At 43.3% G+C, this 17,376-nt stretch overlaps 1 protein-coding gene across 4 annotated transcripts; it reads right to left on the bottom strand.

Annotated features, from left to right (window-relative positions):
* Nucleotides 1–10,616: 10,616 nt before the first annotated feature.
* On the bottom strand, nucleotides 10,617–12,998 carry LOC133928909 (MADS-box transcription factor 4-like). 4 transcript variants are annotated; one of them, XM_062375430.1, is made up of 7 exons: nucleotides 12,443–12,998; nucleotides 12,271–12,337; nucleotides 12,111–12,172; nucleotides 11,874–11,973; nucleotides 11,733–11,762; nucleotides 11,529–11,573; nucleotides 10,617–11,060 (listed from the first exon to the last, which is right to left on the bottom strand). In XM_062375430.1, exons 1-7 carry the CDS (start codon nucleotides 12,514–12,516, stop codon nucleotides 10,908–10,910), a joined length of 531 nt encoding a protein of 176 aa, XP_062231414.1. In that variant the 5' UTR covers nucleotides 12,517–12,998; the 3' UTR covers nucleotides 10,617–10,907. The 4 variants fall into 4 exon arrangements, with proteins under 4 accessions (XP_062231414.1, XP_062231413.1, XP_062231412.1 ...); XM_062375429.1 differs by having other exon boundaries at nucleotides 12,271–12,328; nucleotides 12,447–12,998; XM_062375428.1 differs by having other exon boundaries at nucleotides 11,532–11,573; nucleotides 12,447–12,997.
* Between the last annotated feature and the right edge of the window lie 4,378 nt (nucleotides 12,999–17,376).

Raw genomic sequence — 17,376 nt, 5'->3', positions numbered from 1 at the left:
GCATCGGGCCCGCTTTGAACTTCTCGAGCCACCATATTGACCGAAGTTCGTGTACGAAAGCCTCGTAGCCCCCGTCGAACTCTTCAGGAGGAGGTGGTGGGGGACTGTCATGTTTGTCTCTTCGAGCATGGGAGCCATGTTGACCATCTCGTCTTGTAGACCTAGGGTCGTAGTAGCAGAGATCATCTTTACGATGTTCCTCACAGTGGTTTTCGATCACTGTACGTAGATCATGTTGGTTGTGAGAAATACGGTTCCTTAGGTCTTCCTGATTTCTCGCCTATGGATAGGGCAGCTACAGTTTGGCCCACAATGTCGTGATCGGGCTCGACCACTTGAGCTTCCCGTCTGAGATTCCTCTACTCGATAGCATTCCTATCCGTGGCTCCTCGAGCCGGGACCGTACCGACTAGGGGGCCTAGAATTGCGGGGATTGTTTGCTCGAGCAACTTGAATCTGGGCTGCATCGACTAGGGTCTTGACTTGATTGACCATAGGAGTTAGTGGATTCATCGGATCCAACTCTGGAAGGGATCTGAGAATCAGATGATCTTCTTGTACGTTTGTGTCCGGAGTACTGAATACTTCACTACTGAGGCTTGGTTGCAGTCGAGCCGATGAAGGCTCATGGTGACTGTTCGGAGGGAGCTTGTCCCTTGAGCCGTGGGTTGTCACGGGCGGAGGCGCACCCATCGGAAGTCGTCGAGAAAGGCTAGGAGGCATCTGCCCTCCTGTGGTCTGCCAGTGGAGGGACATGTCAGGTGCATGTAAGGCTCCAACTGCCGATGTTTTGGGTGGTAACTCGGCGTCGGGACCGTCGGTAGCGACGGCTGTTGTTGGATGTTCGGAATTCCCACGCCATTGTCGACCACGGCGTTTGGATCCACCTCCATTGGGTCAGCCGGTGGGGGGTCATCTCCTCTGGCCATAAACACGAATCGATCTATTCGGCTGCTCTGGCTAGTATTGGAGTCACCATCACTACCCTCGTCGCTGTCAGTGTTCATGCAGTGAAGAGCATTAGGCTCCGTGAGATCCCACTTGAGATGTCCCACCTCGCGGTACACATCCGATGGTTTGGACTCGAGGGTACCGGTGTGGATCAGTCCACCTTGATCGTCCCAACGGAAAATCATAGTTCCGAAGATGATCTCAGAGTCAACAGAAGTGGACTCTAAGATGTCCGCCATTGACTCGAAGTGGTTGTAGAAGCCGGTGTTAGAGAATCCGACGCAAAAGTGAGCTCGAGGCATGATTAATTCTACAAAACAGAAGAAGTCCCCTACCTAGCGTGCTAACTGTCGAAGCTTAGTTCTCGACAATGTGTCCGTAAATTGATTGGTTCCTTCGAGTGCAGGGATTAATCACGAAACGAGACACACGATGTATACAGGTTCGGACCTCCGATTGGAGTAATACCCTACGTCCTGTGGGGGTGTTGCTGCTGTATGTTGATAATCTCGAGTGCAAGCGATGTGGCTAAAATTATTACAAGGAATGGATCGTATCTAATCTAACTTAGTGCTAAAGTTACCGAGTATCTCCTCTGCTAGGGTCTTGATGCTTGCATCCCCTCCTCTTTCTCTCCCAGCCTTTCCGCCTTATTTAGGGGTGATATACCGACTCCTATCGAGCCGTAGTCGATAGAGAGTTGTCTTCCCTGACGTCTCAGTTGATATATCTGTTTTGGATACTAATCGTTCCGAATTAGGTAACCAATCTAGAGCTTCATAGTATGTACTTGATTTCGGATGTATCATGTAGTGCTGAATCGGTTCCGTGATATCTAGAGCTGTCTAATATGTATTGTATATATCCTATCTGTGTATGATATACTGCTTATACGTATATACATATAGTTAGATATTCTTGATAAAACCTGAAACAGTGAAGGCTGATGTACGGCTCTCCTTTAATTCCTATTCTTTTCTTGGAAAAGGTCACGCACTCAAGCATGCGCGTGCTTGCCACGATCCGCGAATAGTTCGACACACTGTGTAGCACCAGCTGGCACCTGAATTCGTAACGGGATTACTGCTTACCTAAATTCCCCACTGACAGGTCCTTTCGGATAAAAATTCCCCATTAAGAGCTTAGGGTCTGTTTGAAGCCGAATCGTTTCGGTTTCTTGCGCAAAACGGTTATCGCTCATCCAAACGTCCTCAGCCGCTCCTGATCGATATAGAAACGTGAAACGATTCATGATTTTGTACTGCGCATGAGAAACAACCGTTTTGCAGAGAATCGGTCGCCCGGTACCAACATGCCCTTGGTCATCGCCCGACCTCCACCGCCGGCACCATTGCCCGAGCCCGCGGCCGAGATGTGGGGTAGGAAGTGTCAGCCATGGCACGGTGGGGATTGAGATCAAACCGTCGGCTGCTCTGTCCCGCCGCTCGGCCACCGAGACAGAGGATAAAGATAAGGGAGGGAGATAATATTAAAAAAAAGTTAAATAAATATTATTTGTGTTAATGTTGTTATTAAAAAAATTAAAAAATAACATATCAGCGAAGGGTAACATAGTTAATTGCACCACCATATTCTATTTCAAATAATTGAATTCAAACAGCTAGCTAAACGAAGTTTAGAAGTGATTCCGATTCGTTAGATAAATATTTCTAGAAAAAAATTCAGAACCAAAATGTTTCTTAGAAGAATCTAAAACCAAAACGTTTCACCGGAGAAACCCCTGAAACGATTCAAATTTTGTACTGCGCGCTGAGATATGGTTGATCAAGGGCAAGGGCAGAGCAAAGCGAGCTTCCGAGGGTGCATGGCGTCGGTACGTGAGAGCAAGGCTCGAGTGCAACGTCGACGTACCGAGGGTACAGACTGTACAGTAAGGGGAAGGTAGACGTACGCGCCAAACTGTCAAGCAAGAAGCCTGTGGATCTGAACGGATCGTGTTGACAGACCAATTGATCCGATCTGCCGCTGCACGCCTCCGCTCCGGCCATCCATCCCATGATCCCATCCCATCTCTGCATGCTCCGCTCCGCTCGATCGCTATGCATGGCTCTCACCTGTACGCGTGCGTCCACGCCGCTTTCCGCTCGGCCCCCCGCTGTTCGGGCGCCGGCCCCATGAGCTACGGACCGCGGCTTTCTTTCTCGGTCGAGGAAAAGCAGCGGCTCCAGCAGCCCGGCACGGCCCCTCTCGTGCGATCTTTTTGTCCTCGCCATCGCATGTGCTCCTAGACCTACCGGCCGCCGGTGCTGCAGTGTAGTTTTTTTTTTATATATTTTTTTAGTTAAAATTTAAATAAATAGATTCCCGATGAAAATATTTGTAAAAGTAGGCGCCCACCACCCTCTCAGAGGGCTGCAGCCCTCTGGGAGGGTGGGTACGGGTGCTAACCGCCCGCTGAGAGGGCGGATGGCCTAACCGTCCCCTCAGAGGGCGGTTAGGGCTTCCCGCCCGGACTCCACAGGCTTACCGCCCCCTGAGGGGGTGGGTAGAGCTCCTTACCGCCCTCTCAGGGGGCGGTAAGGGCTCCTCCCGCCCGCCGCCCCGCGCCGGCCCCCGCGCCCTGGAGTCTATAAAAACCCCGAAAAATGGGGAAAACCATAAAATTCGGATAAAAAGAAAAGTTGAGAAGAGAGAGGAGAAGAGAGGAGAGGAGAGGGGAGGAAGAGAGATCGGCGAAGCCCTGCTGTATTTGGACCGCGGATTTGAAAAAAAATTCAGGTAAATCTTTTTATCCTTTTTATTGTTGTTAATTAGTGCAGTAGTAGTATATGACATAGATTTTAGATATTTATGATCTAGAGTTTAGAAAATTGTCAAATTTAGTTAGAAAATTGTTCGATAATAGTTCAATATAGAATATTATTTTTAGTTTATTATTTTCAATTTGTTACCTGTAGTATATAATTTTTAGTATATTATTTTTAGTATGTTATTTGTAGTATATAGTTTATAGTATATTACTTGTACATGCGGACGTATGAGTCAACAGTAGATGCTAATTTGCGAACCTAGGGTAGCATTTAAAAACTATTTTATCCGATAATCAGAAATATAGTTTGTTGTCTTAACATGTGTTATGGTTGCGGGTGTTTCTAGGAATGACAGATAAATTAATTTTTCAGATATATTATGGTGAGGGTGAAATTATGTACGGTCTCAATGCTGTAGATCTCTCTGGATTTCGTCATGTTATGAAGGGGCTTAGTAAGGCTAATGAGAGGACTATTGTGGGTGTGTGCAAATGGCTCATGTGGTTTTTCCAACTGGTTATCGACCGGTACGGTAACAGATATCCGTCTCATCTCTTCCGATTACGCACCCTCTTTTACTAACCGCTCATCTTGTTTCATTTGTTCAGTCCCCTCCACCGCTCTGTGATTTTATTCAGTGGCTCGACAATGAGCAAAATGACTCACAGAAGCCGTGAGTCGACATGAACATAAGGTGGAGAAGGGAAGCGTACGTACGTCGGGAGTACGAGCAACAGCAAGACGAACTTCGTCTCAAGCGGGAGGAAGAAGAGCGCATGAGGAAGGTGGCGCACGACCGTACCGTGGCTCAGGCTCGAGAGGCTGAGAGGGAAAGGAAGCGGGAGAGAGCCCGCCGTGCTAAGGCGGCAGGTCCCGATGTCCTCCGAAAGGAAAAGTATCCTAGATGCACGCAGTAGAGAGTACCTAATGTAACCCGACATACTTTCCTTCCCTAAAGCATATTATGATTAGGATCAGCGCACTAATAAGTAGGTCTTAGTGCGAACCGTACATGCCAACTTTGTTTCTTCATCGTGTCATCGTGGTTACAGTGTATTGTAATGTTTTCACCATGTGTTCAATACTATGTTTGTCCTCGTTCGCAACCCATACCCACGTAAAATGCTGCAACTACTAATTACTGATTTTTTCCTCCCGTTATTACATAACCTACTCCAAATTTAATTTCTTAATTTCCTTACACCCCTTCTTTTTTTCTTCAATTACAAAAATAATACATTTTTATAGGATAAAATGAAAAAAAATTAATTTTACATGAAAAAAACCCCTAACCGCCCTCTGAGAGGGCGGCTAGGGGCTAACCGCCCCCCAGGGCCTAACCGCTCTCTCAGGGAGCGGTTAGCACCCGTACTCGCCCTCCCAGAGGGCTGCAGCCGGTGGGCGCCTACTTTTGCAAATATTTTCACCGGGAATCTATTTATTTAAATTTTAACTCAAAAAAATATAAAAATAAAAAACTCGTTAAACAACCCCTGGCATAATGTTATGGACCTCTGGAAAAAAGAGTACGCAGCATCGAGAATGATGATTAAAGAGGATTAATAGAAGTTTTATATATTTTTTTAAATAGATGATCTATTCTTTATTCACCTAACATATCTTATGAAGTTTTATATATTTCTTGTGAAATAGATGATCTACTCTTTATTCACCTAATACATCTTATAAAGGAATCATCATAAAGGGTAACGTAGCAGAAATTCAGACTCAATCTGGAAGTTTCGATTCAAAAATCAAATTAAAAATCCAATAAAAGGTGAGTCTCATGGTTAGAATTGAACCCTAAGTTTCACAGCAAACTAATCTATGACTCAACCCCATACAAAAATTTGATCTTTAAGAGAAACACCAAAAACTCAAGGAGATAATCACCGGTGAATAAAACCTCCAAGTTGATGGATTAGAGGCAAATGAATTCAATATCTAATTGTGTACTATTGTACGTGAATTTTATGCCTCTAGTAACCAGAAGATTGATTCCAATAAGGTGAAAAATTTTAGCTTAAGTACGAAAATGAAAATCGCAACCGAGATCGAAAACTTGCAAAAAACAAATAAGAAAACCAATAGAGGGAAACTAGAAGGAAGAGAATTTAAGCATATGCAAAAACATAAACTTCATTACTCAAAGAGGTCAGCCCTAGTTTAGAATACCCCTCTCTAGTAGTATACTACTACCTACCACTGAGGATATTTTAGTATATTTCTTACTCCGCGAATGGCCGCGACGCCTTCACGACTTAGCTTCACCTCGACGCAAGTTTCGTGATGGTGCCACATATTCCTCCAGTCCTCCCACAGTTTTGAGACCCAACCGTGAAACCCCTGCACGCTTTTTAAAGCATGACTCGCCACTTGCTTACACTATAAGCAAGCGCTCTGATGTCAACACGTGTACTCTATCTTGCGATGCTGACCGCTGATAAGTCTCTTCAGCTCCAGATCCCTCGGACAGACGTAGAGAATTGAGTTTTGAAATTGGAGATCTCGTGTATCTTAAAGTCTCACATATCAGAGGACTTCAAAGGTTCAAAGTGAAGGAAAAGCTAGCACCCAGATATATTGGACTGTTCAAGGTGTTGGACAGAAGAGGAAAGTGGCATATCAACTGGAGTTACCACATCAACTCTCTGATGTACATGATGTCTTTCATATCTCTCAGTTGAAGAAATGCCTACAAGTTACTGAAGAACAGTTGCCTATGGAGGAATTGGATGTTCGAAAAGATCTCACATACTCAGAGTACCCAATCAAGATTCCCGAAATAGCCGAGAGGATTACCAAAAGAAATGTGATTCGCATGTGCAAGGTACAGTGGAGTCACCATTCTGAAGAAGAAGCTACTTGGGAAAGAGAAGAAGATCTGAAGGTAGAATTTTCTCAATTGTTTGGAGATCATTCCGAATCTCGAGGATGAGATTCATCTTAAGGGGGATAGGTTTGTCATGCCCGCTCTCCCCCTCCCTCTACTCTCTCTTTATGTTCTCTCTTCGCCATGTGGGTCCCGCTGGTCATCTCCTTCCTCTCCCCACTGAATCCTTCCCTTCCTTTTCTCCCGCATCAGCTGCCTGATTCAATCCCGATGAATACGCGCGCGAGTAAAGGATGGAGGCCACAATTCTTTGGTAACCGATGTCACAGTGAAGGAGGTCATCAAGCTGGGAGCATTTGCACGATGAGAGAAAAGGAAACAGAGCCGATTTCCTCGCTGTTGCGTTAAGAGCTCATTGGTTATTTCAATCCCGCCTCCTCCCTCTATAAATCTTTTATTCACCCCTTGGCCGAGCCTCCTTGCACCGTACTGCACCCAAAGCCCCAAGTCTCGTCGAGTTTCCTCCATCCGTGAGCTCCCGCACCGCCGCCAAACCTCTGCCTAGCCAGCTCACCGTCATCATGCCGCTCCAAGCTTACCCGAAGCCATCTAAGCCTTCGACACCGTGCACCATCCACGTCTCGATGTCCACCACTCGCCATCGATATTCGTCACCGTAGGCGAGCTCCCTTCGTCGCTGAAGCTCGCCGTTGAAGTTCCGTCGTTGCCGAGTCTCTGCAGTGTTCCTCGACTCCATCCAAGCCTGTCACACCCTGATTTTCAGATTTCTCAAATTTCTAAAATTTTTCAAGATTTGATTATAGGTTGAATAATTAGCATAGGAACAATCCTATTTTCTAAATTTAAATTCAAATTTGAGTTAGGATATTAATTGTTTGTATGCATTCATGTTGAAAATAGGCATATAGGCTTTCCTTGAATTTTTATTTTATTTGGGCTCTTTTGGAATTAATTTAATTTATTTGAGTTAAATCTAATTTTCAATGGTTTCAAAATGATTTCATGAGTTCAAATATTTTAATTAGCTTCCAAAGGTTTTCTTAAACTCAAAATAATGTCATTGGCTTATAAATGTTTCTAAATTTTTGTAGAATTCCTTATTTAGAATCTTTGTGTTTTATTTGAATTTATTTTGCTATCTCTTTCTTTTGATAATCTCTCAAATAAAGAAAGTCCAAAATCTTATTCAGGCCAGCCCATTCCCTCTCCTTCCTTCTTTTCAGCCTAGCCCAGCCCACCGGCCGTCCCTCTCTCCTCCACCTCCTCTTCCCACTTGGGCTCAGTTGCCCGACCCATTCCTGCGCTTCCTCTTCGCCTTGGGCCACGTCCCAGCCCTTCTGCCATCGCTTTCCCCGCTCGCGCTGCAAGCCAGTGCGCGCCTGCTGCCGCCTACTCTCCGGTCACTCCGTAGCTAGCCTCGCTCGCCAACGCTCTGCCGCTTACTGCCTAGACCTGCACGATAGCATCGTCCCTCACCTCTAGCCGAATCCATTCTCCTCATGCTTGAGCCGCCCAGCTAAATCGCACCCCAGGCCGACCAAATTTGGACAGGGGAAATCATCTAGAAGCTTACCATGTCAAGTTCGTGTGATTTCCGCATCCTATTGCCGTCCTATCTCCAACCAATCTTGTTTAAACGTGGGAACCGAGTTGAAATTTGGTTGCCGTCACCTCGGTCTCCAACTCCCGTACTCCTACTCTCTGCCCTATAAATCCCAGACCCGGTCGCGCCCCTGCCTTGTTTTGCCACGGAGCCGTCGCCTCTCGTCTCAATTTTCGCTGAGATCCGAGTACCTTGGAAGCCAGAGCTGCCGCCATTGTTGTGTCGTTGCCGAGCTCGACGCCCCCACGGCTTCACTGACGACCACCTACCACGCAGGAGTCCTCGCTTTCGCATCGTGGCTACCGGAGCTTCGCCGCCGACGAAGAACCAAAGGTCTACGACGCACCTCTCGCCGCCAGCATGTCTCGTTGCATCTTTGAGTCTCCCTCTCTTGCCTTTGCGCCACTCGCCGTCGCAAACCATGCACCGGAACGCCAATCTGGCCAACTCCGGCGAGCTTTTGCCGCCGTCCCGAGCTCTCTGTCGTCGGTCATGTCTCCACCGTCGCCTCTCTCTTCCTCACCATTAGATCTAAAACCAAGGGGCTAGATTAGATCCAGTCTTACATCTTCAGCCAACCAACCAGAGAACGCCACATGTCCACTTTAATCGAGTCATCATATGTGCCACGTCAACACGCCACATCATCAACCATGTTGGCATCTTTGCTGACATGTCAACCCAAATTAGCCAACCACGTTAGCAGCCAAGCCCAGTCTGCATGCCCAATCAATATTTCAAGAATTTCCAGTACAAAAATAAATCCATAAATTCTAGGAAAAGGCAATCTTGCATTTAAGCCCTTCAACTTTTTTTATTTATCTAAAATCCCTTGTCTTTCTACATAATAGTACCTAAACTTTTCCATATTTACAAATAGGTCACTCTATTTTTACAAAAGGCCCCTAGACTTTGTGTTTTATTCAAAATAAGTCCTTTCTTTTTCAGATTTAATCCCTAAAATTGTTTTAGCCATAACTTCTTTGTTTTAACTCCGATTTGAGTAATTCTTGCGCTCAAAGTTTTCTAAAATCATGATCTATCCAACCATGACAGTTTCAAGTATCAATTCTCAATCTTTATAGAAGTTTTCCCTCATTAACATTTAAATCTCTACAACATGAAAATATTATTTTGATTAGTGAATTTATGGTTGTTGCAATGATAGATACGTTTTGATCAAATCTACATGCCATTGTATTACGAACATGAGTTTATGATATTAAAATAATATATTAACTTTGTAAGTCATGTTAATGCCTCAGTTAACCTTTTCTATCATTTCATGTGAACCCTTTCTTATCATTTCATGTGAAACCTAAACTCTAGTTCTTTCATCTTCCTTCAAGAGGAGTCCAATCAATTCTGTTTTCCTTATCCAGCTCACTAGAAGATCCCGATCTATCATTCTTTTCCTTTTATTTGTAATTTGGAGTTTATTTGATGTTGCTTTTGTTTGTCGATAGAATTCACGACTAGTCGATAACGTGCCGGATCTGTTCGAGGGATTTCATGACCAAGATCCTACTGACGATGCGCCGAAATTGTTGACGATGACAGCGGGCAGCGCCCAAGTGACCAGGAAGACGAGATGTGGTGAATAACTTGAGCAGTCGCGCGGAGCGCTTCCCAAAAACCTTATTCGCTCTCTCCCAGTGTAAGATCTCAAGAGCGAGGTTTTCAGAGACTTGCTCTTCCGGTTGCCGGTGCACACCGACGTCGGGATGGAGTAGACTACAGCGGCAGCACAACATAAAGAGAAAGAAGCAAAAACCCTAACTCTTATATAGACTTATATAACGAGAGTGTTCCCAATTTTAGAGCTACTCTCAATTAGCAGCCTATATTTTTCGTGTACCAAAGAGGTATGATCCTTGCATATATATAAGGAGAAAACCCCCTACCTCCACCTCCATTAGTAATATGGTACTAACAGAGTATAGATCTCAATATGTGCCACATCTCCACAATATAGACCTTTAAGATTTATTAGGAATTATTACATAGACCGGTCTTAATAATTCTAACACAGCCGACCATCGGCGAGGCTGTGAGGAATTGAGGATGCTGGAAGGGGACATGGACATACCGAAGGTGCCGGACCGGCCGCTGCCGTACGGGCACAGCGTCATGTTCAGCGAAGCCAGAAGCAACTTCATGGACAATGGGGACACGCTCAGGTGATCAAGTAGGCAATTTTGATGATGAATTCATAGAAAACAAGATCTAGCTAAGAATTAGAGGGATGTAAGTAGTACTTGGATGGATCCTTCGTTAAGTGCCGGTGTTTCTTGATTGAAATTCATTTGTACAATGCATTCAATTGAGAAAGGGAACAGCATTCGCATCGAATTTGGTTGCTTCAGCTTTCTAATGATCATCATCAAGGCAGACTGTTCACTAATTTGGCAACCAGAACAGAGATTAATCAAGCATGAGCTACGAAGTTAATTTCACATTTCAGTCCTAGTTCTGACATCATTTCTACATGGACCGAAACTGCATTTCAGTCCTAGTTCTGACATCATTTCTACATGGACCGAAACTGGCATACCAAAGAGATCTACACGAACGCATCAAAATAACCGACAGACAACATTGTTCATCCAGATTGGCATGAAAAGAAAGTTACACAACTAACAGTAGACGAGAAAATTGGAGACTAGAAGATGCAGCTGAAGAGCTTCAGTTCATAGGCGCATTAGGAATTTAGGATACAGCAGCCTAGCTACTCGTCTTCGTCTTCCTGCAGGTTGGGGTGGCTGGGCTGCACCCGGAAGGTGAACGGCATCTGGGAAGTGAAATCCCTGTCGTGATGGACGTGATGGTACCCGATCTCCAGCTCCCTCATGCCGCCGCTCAGCTCCACATCCTGTTGGTGCTGGGAACAGGAGGGAAAACTTCAGTAAGTTGTCAAGTTTCAGGTTTCTCTTAGCAATTGCAGAATGTAACCTTCACTGAAATCTGAACTTATGAAGGGAAGTTGGGTGATTCAATAATCAATATGCAGACCATCAGATACAGAACACAAAAATGGTAATAATATGGGAAATGCACTCAGGGAACCAATTCGTCTTGAATCTATCTGGTTAGTTTGGCTGGGTAAGCCTGATAGGTCACCTTGGATACCAACCGGCGAGCTAATCACGCTAGTACTGGAAATCTGAAACCAAGAATTTCCATGCCCTTGGAAAATTTTCTGAGAGTCGCAGTACAGTGTTTCTTCAGTAAGCTCAGAGGATTGAATTTATTCAGAATTTTGCATGGATATTCCAAGGGAAAAGGGGAAAACTAGGAACGGGCAAGCAAATGTTCAAGTGTTTAACTGCTATTCAGAAGGGAGAATTACCACCCTAAAAGCCAGCAGCTTGTGCTCATCCTCCAGCATCCTCCCCTGCAATCAGTCACAAAAGGCAACAAAGATCAGAAGCTTTGAAAAAACATGTTCTCGCTCAAGAAAATGCTCCTTGATTTCCTTCAAAAAGAACAGGGGACAGAATACCCCATGATTTACAGAGTAACAAAGCTCAAGAACCAAGTTTAGGGTTCGTACATGCCTCTTGTGCATCCTCCAGTGGTCCATCTACAACAACGAAATGAAACCAGCATTAGAAACAAAAACCCGCTCCGGAAAATTTGCAGCACTAGCGAGCTGCACAGAAACTATGAAGCTCTGGAGCCAATGGATGATTGCCTGCTTGTCGCGCAGGTTGGTCTGCCCGTTCTGGAGCGCCTCCTCGATGGCGATCAGCTCCCTGGGCTGCAGGGAGTTGAGGTCCTCGCCTTTCAGATGCCTGCACCATCACAAGGCACAAGCTACCACAATCACAACATAATACACCAACATTGACGTGCATATGCAGCAAGAAATGGAAAGGAAATTTGGTTTGAACAACAAAAACGAAAAGGGGATCTGAGCTGAAACACTAGCCTGAGCTCAATCTGCATGTTGTCGTTCTCCTTCTTGACCCGGTCGATCTCTGCACTCAGGCTCTGAAACGTTTCCAAGACTCCATCTTCAAACCACGCTGCTCGTGGTACTGAAACAAATGATCAAAGAAAGGGGAGAAAATAAACTAAAGAGTGTGCACCTTGTGCTTCTCATCCCACAGTATCTTCCCAGAGTTGGTCTGGTACTTCTCCAAGATCCTGGGCAGCCTTCCACCAAACCAAAGTTTGCGTTTTTTTATATGAATTCCAAGCACACGGTGAAAGGAACTAGCTCAAGAAGCGAAGGAGCAAGAGAAAGAGAGGAGCACGAACGTACGTGGTCCTGGGCGAGCAGTAGTCGTAGAACTTGCCGCCGCTGGACAAGATGACGACGCCGACTTCGGCATCACAGAGCACGCCGATCTCGCGGGCCTTCTTGATGATCCCGGCCCGGCGCTTGGAGAAGGTCACCTGCCGGTTGGTGGAGTTCTCGATCCTCTTGATCTCGATCTTGCCGCGCCCCATCCGTCCTCCTGCCTTTCACCTCCTGTCCTCCTCAACCCCCAACGAGAGCTGGAAGAAGAACCGACCTGGCAACACTTCCACTTCCTCCTCCTCCTCTAGAGCTGCCGAAGCGGTCTGGGATCTTTATGGTGCCTGTGGGAGTCGATGTCAGTTGCGGGAGGAGGCCGGAGTGGACGGCGTGCGAGGAGTAAAGGAGAGGCCGCCATGGAGGGAACGGAGGTGAGGGGGCTTTCGCGGCGGTGCAGGATTGAAGGGCCGGAAATGGAAACTGCTCGCGTGGATTTGTTTGGTTACGTTTGCATGTGACCTATGCTGACCTGGTTTGCTTGAGAGGGAGGGAAAAGGTTCTCATCTCTCTCTCTCGTGAACCTATGTGTCGTGCTCTATTATAGAGCTCATTCACCCATAGCATCTTAAACTCATGTGTTACTTAGGATGCATTTAGTTGGATGGATGAATCTATTTAGAGGATGGCTATCTAATTTTTATAATATTTGGTTCGTTGAATGGAACGGTTAAGATGAGAGAATATTGTTTAATATACTGGATGAGCCGAGCCTAGCGAAATCTAGGTTGGTTTGTGTTTGGCTGTTGCGTTAGTTCGTGCGTGCTTTTGTTCAGGTTTTTCATTTAACGTTTGGTTTTATTTTGAAGTATAAAAATAGTCAAAAAAATTATAAATATTTTTATAAGCAAACTAGAGATCACTAGAAATCTGTTTTAATTAGTTTGATGTAAAAAGCATCAGTCAATATTTAATTAAAATTCTTCAAAAAGCTTGCTTTTATAACTTCTAGCAATTTTAAATGCCTCAAATAAATTCTCAAAAATCTGGAAAAAATCATTAATATTCTTCTCATGTGATATACTAATTTATAAAAATATTTTCAACCTTAGGTTATCTGTGAAAAAATAAGTTCATATGTAATACTATATTTATATATATATTTATTATTTCATATGATATTTTCTTTTTAATTAAATTTGAATCTAAACAAATTTAAACATGCATAAATTCATTCAAATGCTTATGAAATGCATTTATGAATGGATCATCCTATATACTCTAATCCTACTGACCAAACAGAAAACTAATTCATCATATCCACTTTAATTCCACTAACAAAAAAAATGATTCATTCCTTCTATCTCAACTAAACAAAAATTAGAGCATCTCATCGTAAAAAATATAAATCTTGAAAAATATAGATGAACGCACCCTTTACTAGTCCAATATTTTATCCAGGAACAGAAAGGGGCCAAAATAAAGTAAATAAGAAACATGGTTAACTCATAATCTTTTTCCAGTCAAGCTCATCTCTTATTGCTTTACATCTCTTCTCATAGAAAGCAAAGTTACTTAATTAAATGATCCTTTAATACAAAGTTTCATCTGCTTTGAAACTGTGATCTAATGAAAACCTAGCTAGTTCAATTTGAATGTGTTCTTATCTTTGGCAATGAAAATTCTTTCAACATTCTTAATTACCTACTAATGATCCAAAGCAGATTCTAGTACATGCCTAATGATAAGACTAAACATCAATTAATTCAAGAAAAAGAAAATATTTGAGATTTCTTGCCAACTAACTAGAATAGTTCTAACCATTAACTACAGGGCAAATAGACCGTCTTATGCACTCAATTACCCTAAATAGCTCCAACAAGTTCTTGCCCTAAATGGCTCCAATAAGTTCTTGTCCTAAACATAACATACCAGCGCGTTGAGGTGGAGTCCAGAGGAGGTGACGGATGGGGAGGAGGCGGCGCGTCGAGGTGCGGTCGGGGAGTATGCGGCGGTCGGGGAGGAGGTGGCCTATCGGGGAGGAGGTTGCGGTCGGGGAGGAAGCTGCTATCAGGAAGGATGCGGCTGTCGGGCAAGAGGCGGCAGTTGGGGAGGATGCGTCCTATTGGGAGGAGGAGTGGCATCAGGCTGAATGGAGCAAACGAGGAGAGCGACTAAGTGTTGGATATTGTAGGAACTAGATTGATGACTAGAGGGGGGTGAATAGGAATCTCAACAAATTTCTTACGAAATCGATGGTATTCTCCTATTTGGATCACTCAATGTATCTCAAAACTCAAGCGGGAGCAAAAATAGAAAGAAGTTTTAACAAGAGAAAATCGAGGCAACATGACTCCACGGATGGTATATGAACCATAGGTTTCATTTAAGATCAATCCATATCTCCACGGATGGTATATGAACCATAGGTTTCATTTAAGATCAATCCATATGTCTTAATACTCAAAATATCACAACTTGCAAAGAAACAAGAAAAGATGAACACCGAGCAACAAAACTCTTCAAGTTGATTGTCTGGAAGCAAAGTAATTCAAGACTCTATCACATAAGCGTGTGTATGCGGATTTTATGCCTCTAACAACAAGAAGAATGACCTCACAGTGTGCTGAAATTTCAGCCTAAAAACCAAAACAAAAATCAAATTCAGAAACCGAAAAATTTGCAAACTTATAAGGGAAACAATAGGGAGAAACTAGAAAGAGGGGAATTCAAGCATATGAAAAAATATAAACTTCATTACTTAAAGAGGCTAGCCATATTTTAGACGGATTACAAAGATTTATCTCTCAAAACTTTTACTTATTATATAGGCTAAGCACTCATTTTTCTCTCCTTTAAAACAAACAAGATTCTAGAATGACACGTGGTTGGGTACAAAACCACTTAGTGAGTAATTTCCCTCTCTATATAATATAGTAAGGAGAAAGCAAGAAACTGTTGCAAACGTAATGAGATCAATACCTCTAAATAGTTCATTTCGTAGACCTATGGTTGGCGACAGATTAATCGGCTGTCATAGGTTAGTGTCAAAAATAATACATGTTCATTTAACAAACGGAGCAAATACGTTTTGATGGGACCTACATGCGAATGGCCAATTTTTAGTACAATCCATATATAGTAGATTGATTCATCGACCCTTTTCATTTCCGCCACGTTGCTTTGGAAGCTAAAACCCCCTCTCAAAATTAAGATTTTCTTGTGATATTTGCCAAGAGGAGTAATTTTGACAAAAATAATTTAGCCAAAAGAAACTGGAAAGGGAACCTCAAATGCTACTTTTGCAACCACAATGAGAGCATCCAACATTTGTTTTCCAAGTGTCACTTTGCTAAGTCAATATGGCAGATTATTCAGATTGTCTTAGGCATTACCATACCAAGGAACATGAACCATAACATGTTCCTTGGTATGCTAATAAAAAGAAACTAATCATGGTTAGGGTAGCTGCTCTATTTTTGACGATTTGGCTATATCGCAATGATATGATTTTCGATAAAACAATATCTTTTTTGTAGGTACTCTTCAGGGGAACATATTGGTTCAGATTTTAGAAATTGCTATAAAAGGAGGATCAACGGGAAGAGATCAGAATAACTTGCCAGAATTTGGAGGTAATGGCTATAGAGCTTTTTACCAAGAATGACTGACGAATTATTCATAAGTTATATACCGGATAATATCATATAACCACTCCAAAGTAACTATCTCATTTTATTTCTCTATTAGCAATAGGTTATGGTGATGTAATAATACATCAAAGACTGTATGCATCCCTGGATACAAAAGGCCAAAACGTTAACCTTTTTCTAAAAAAAGTACTAGCTCAATGCATTAAGTTACCTTTGCTCCCAACCAAACACAGTAATCAAAATTGAAACCGGTACCCAACCAAACCACACCAGACAAAAGCTCTTTTTCTTCAAACCGTTACCAATACTGCTGCATTCTGATTATATTATCGTTACCATTTACAGAGGCTAAACCAAACACTACCAAAATATATTAGTTATTTGTTCTTCACTATCTAATTACAAAGCATATTAAAATGAAGGATTCTCTGCAACCTTACTCTGAAAGTACTTTAATAGGCTCACAGCTTCACCATTTCAACTCATTTTGGTGTTTAGTCCGCAAATAATTTTTGTGATCACAGCATGTGTACCCAGGTTAGATGAGCCACCAACATACCGACCGGCCAATTCATGAGCAATTTTGGGCCGAATTCCACAATCATCTGCCATTTCAATTTCAAAAGCGTGCAACTCAGATATCTTGCGTTGTGATGGCATAAGATGACTAGTTTGTGGTGTTTGTAGCACGTGGTTGTGATGGACAGCTAACTCTGATATCACATTTCTTCCCACTTCTCTTTTCAATGTAAGCCCCATGCGTACATCACATCCAATCCTAGTTTCAAGCCGAGGATGCTTAGTCAAGTAATGTCTTTTGTCTACCCTCAAAACCTTGCTTCGAACAAACAGATCTAATAGAGGTTGGCTTTTTGTCTATCTTACTCTTGTTCCCATATGTCTTCCTAACGTTGAATCTCATCCGACCTCCATATATGAGTTAAAAATTCCATGCCTCCTCAGGATTAGTAAATGTCATGCCAACACGAGGAACCCAACTAGGTGGTAGTATGATCTCTACAAAAAGTATTTGAAATTTGCACGAAAATTTCAGAAAATGCACATCACAAAGAAACATATCAATTCGATTTGTTTTACTTACTAATTTACAGGCTCTGTTTCAAGCAGTGCATGTTATTGATGCATCTCTTCTAGAACGTGTTGTTTGCTTTGATCATCCATAGAGACCAATGCGCTTCTCGCCGGAAATTAGCAATGCAGTTAGTGTTTCCAGAGTAGATGGAGATCGATCACGGAGGGTGGATGTGTTGGACTTGGCGCCAAAAGGATGGCCCTGGTACTAG

The sequence above is a fragment of the Phragmites australis genome, chromosome 9 (genome assembly GCF_958298935.1).
Source record: "Phragmites australis chromosome 9, lpPhrAust1.1, whole genome shotgun sequence".
Classification (NCBI taxonomy): Eukaryota; Viridiplantae; Streptophyta; class Magnoliopsida; order Poales; family Poaceae; genus Phragmites; species Phragmites australis.
Note: the sequence above shows the minus strand (reverse complement) of the source record. Positions and strands in the feature narration are given on the sequence as shown.

What these genes read in the sequence shown, in the direction of transcription:
- LOC133928909 (XM_062375427.1), bottom strand. Translation starts at nt 12,634, where the DNA reads ATGGGGCGCGGCAAGATCGAGATCAAGAGGATCGAGAACTCCACCAAC. An exon ending in TACTGCTCGCCCAGGACCAC is followed by an intron (nt 12,338 to 12,446) that starts GTACGTTCGTGC and finishes GTTTGGTGGAAG; the next exon opens with GCTGCCCAGGATCTTGGAGA. An exon ending in CCAACCTGCGCGACAAGCAG is followed by an intron (nt 11,763 to 11,873) that starts GCAATCATCCAT and finishes TCGTTGTTGTAG; the next exon opens with ATGGACCACTGGAGGATGCA.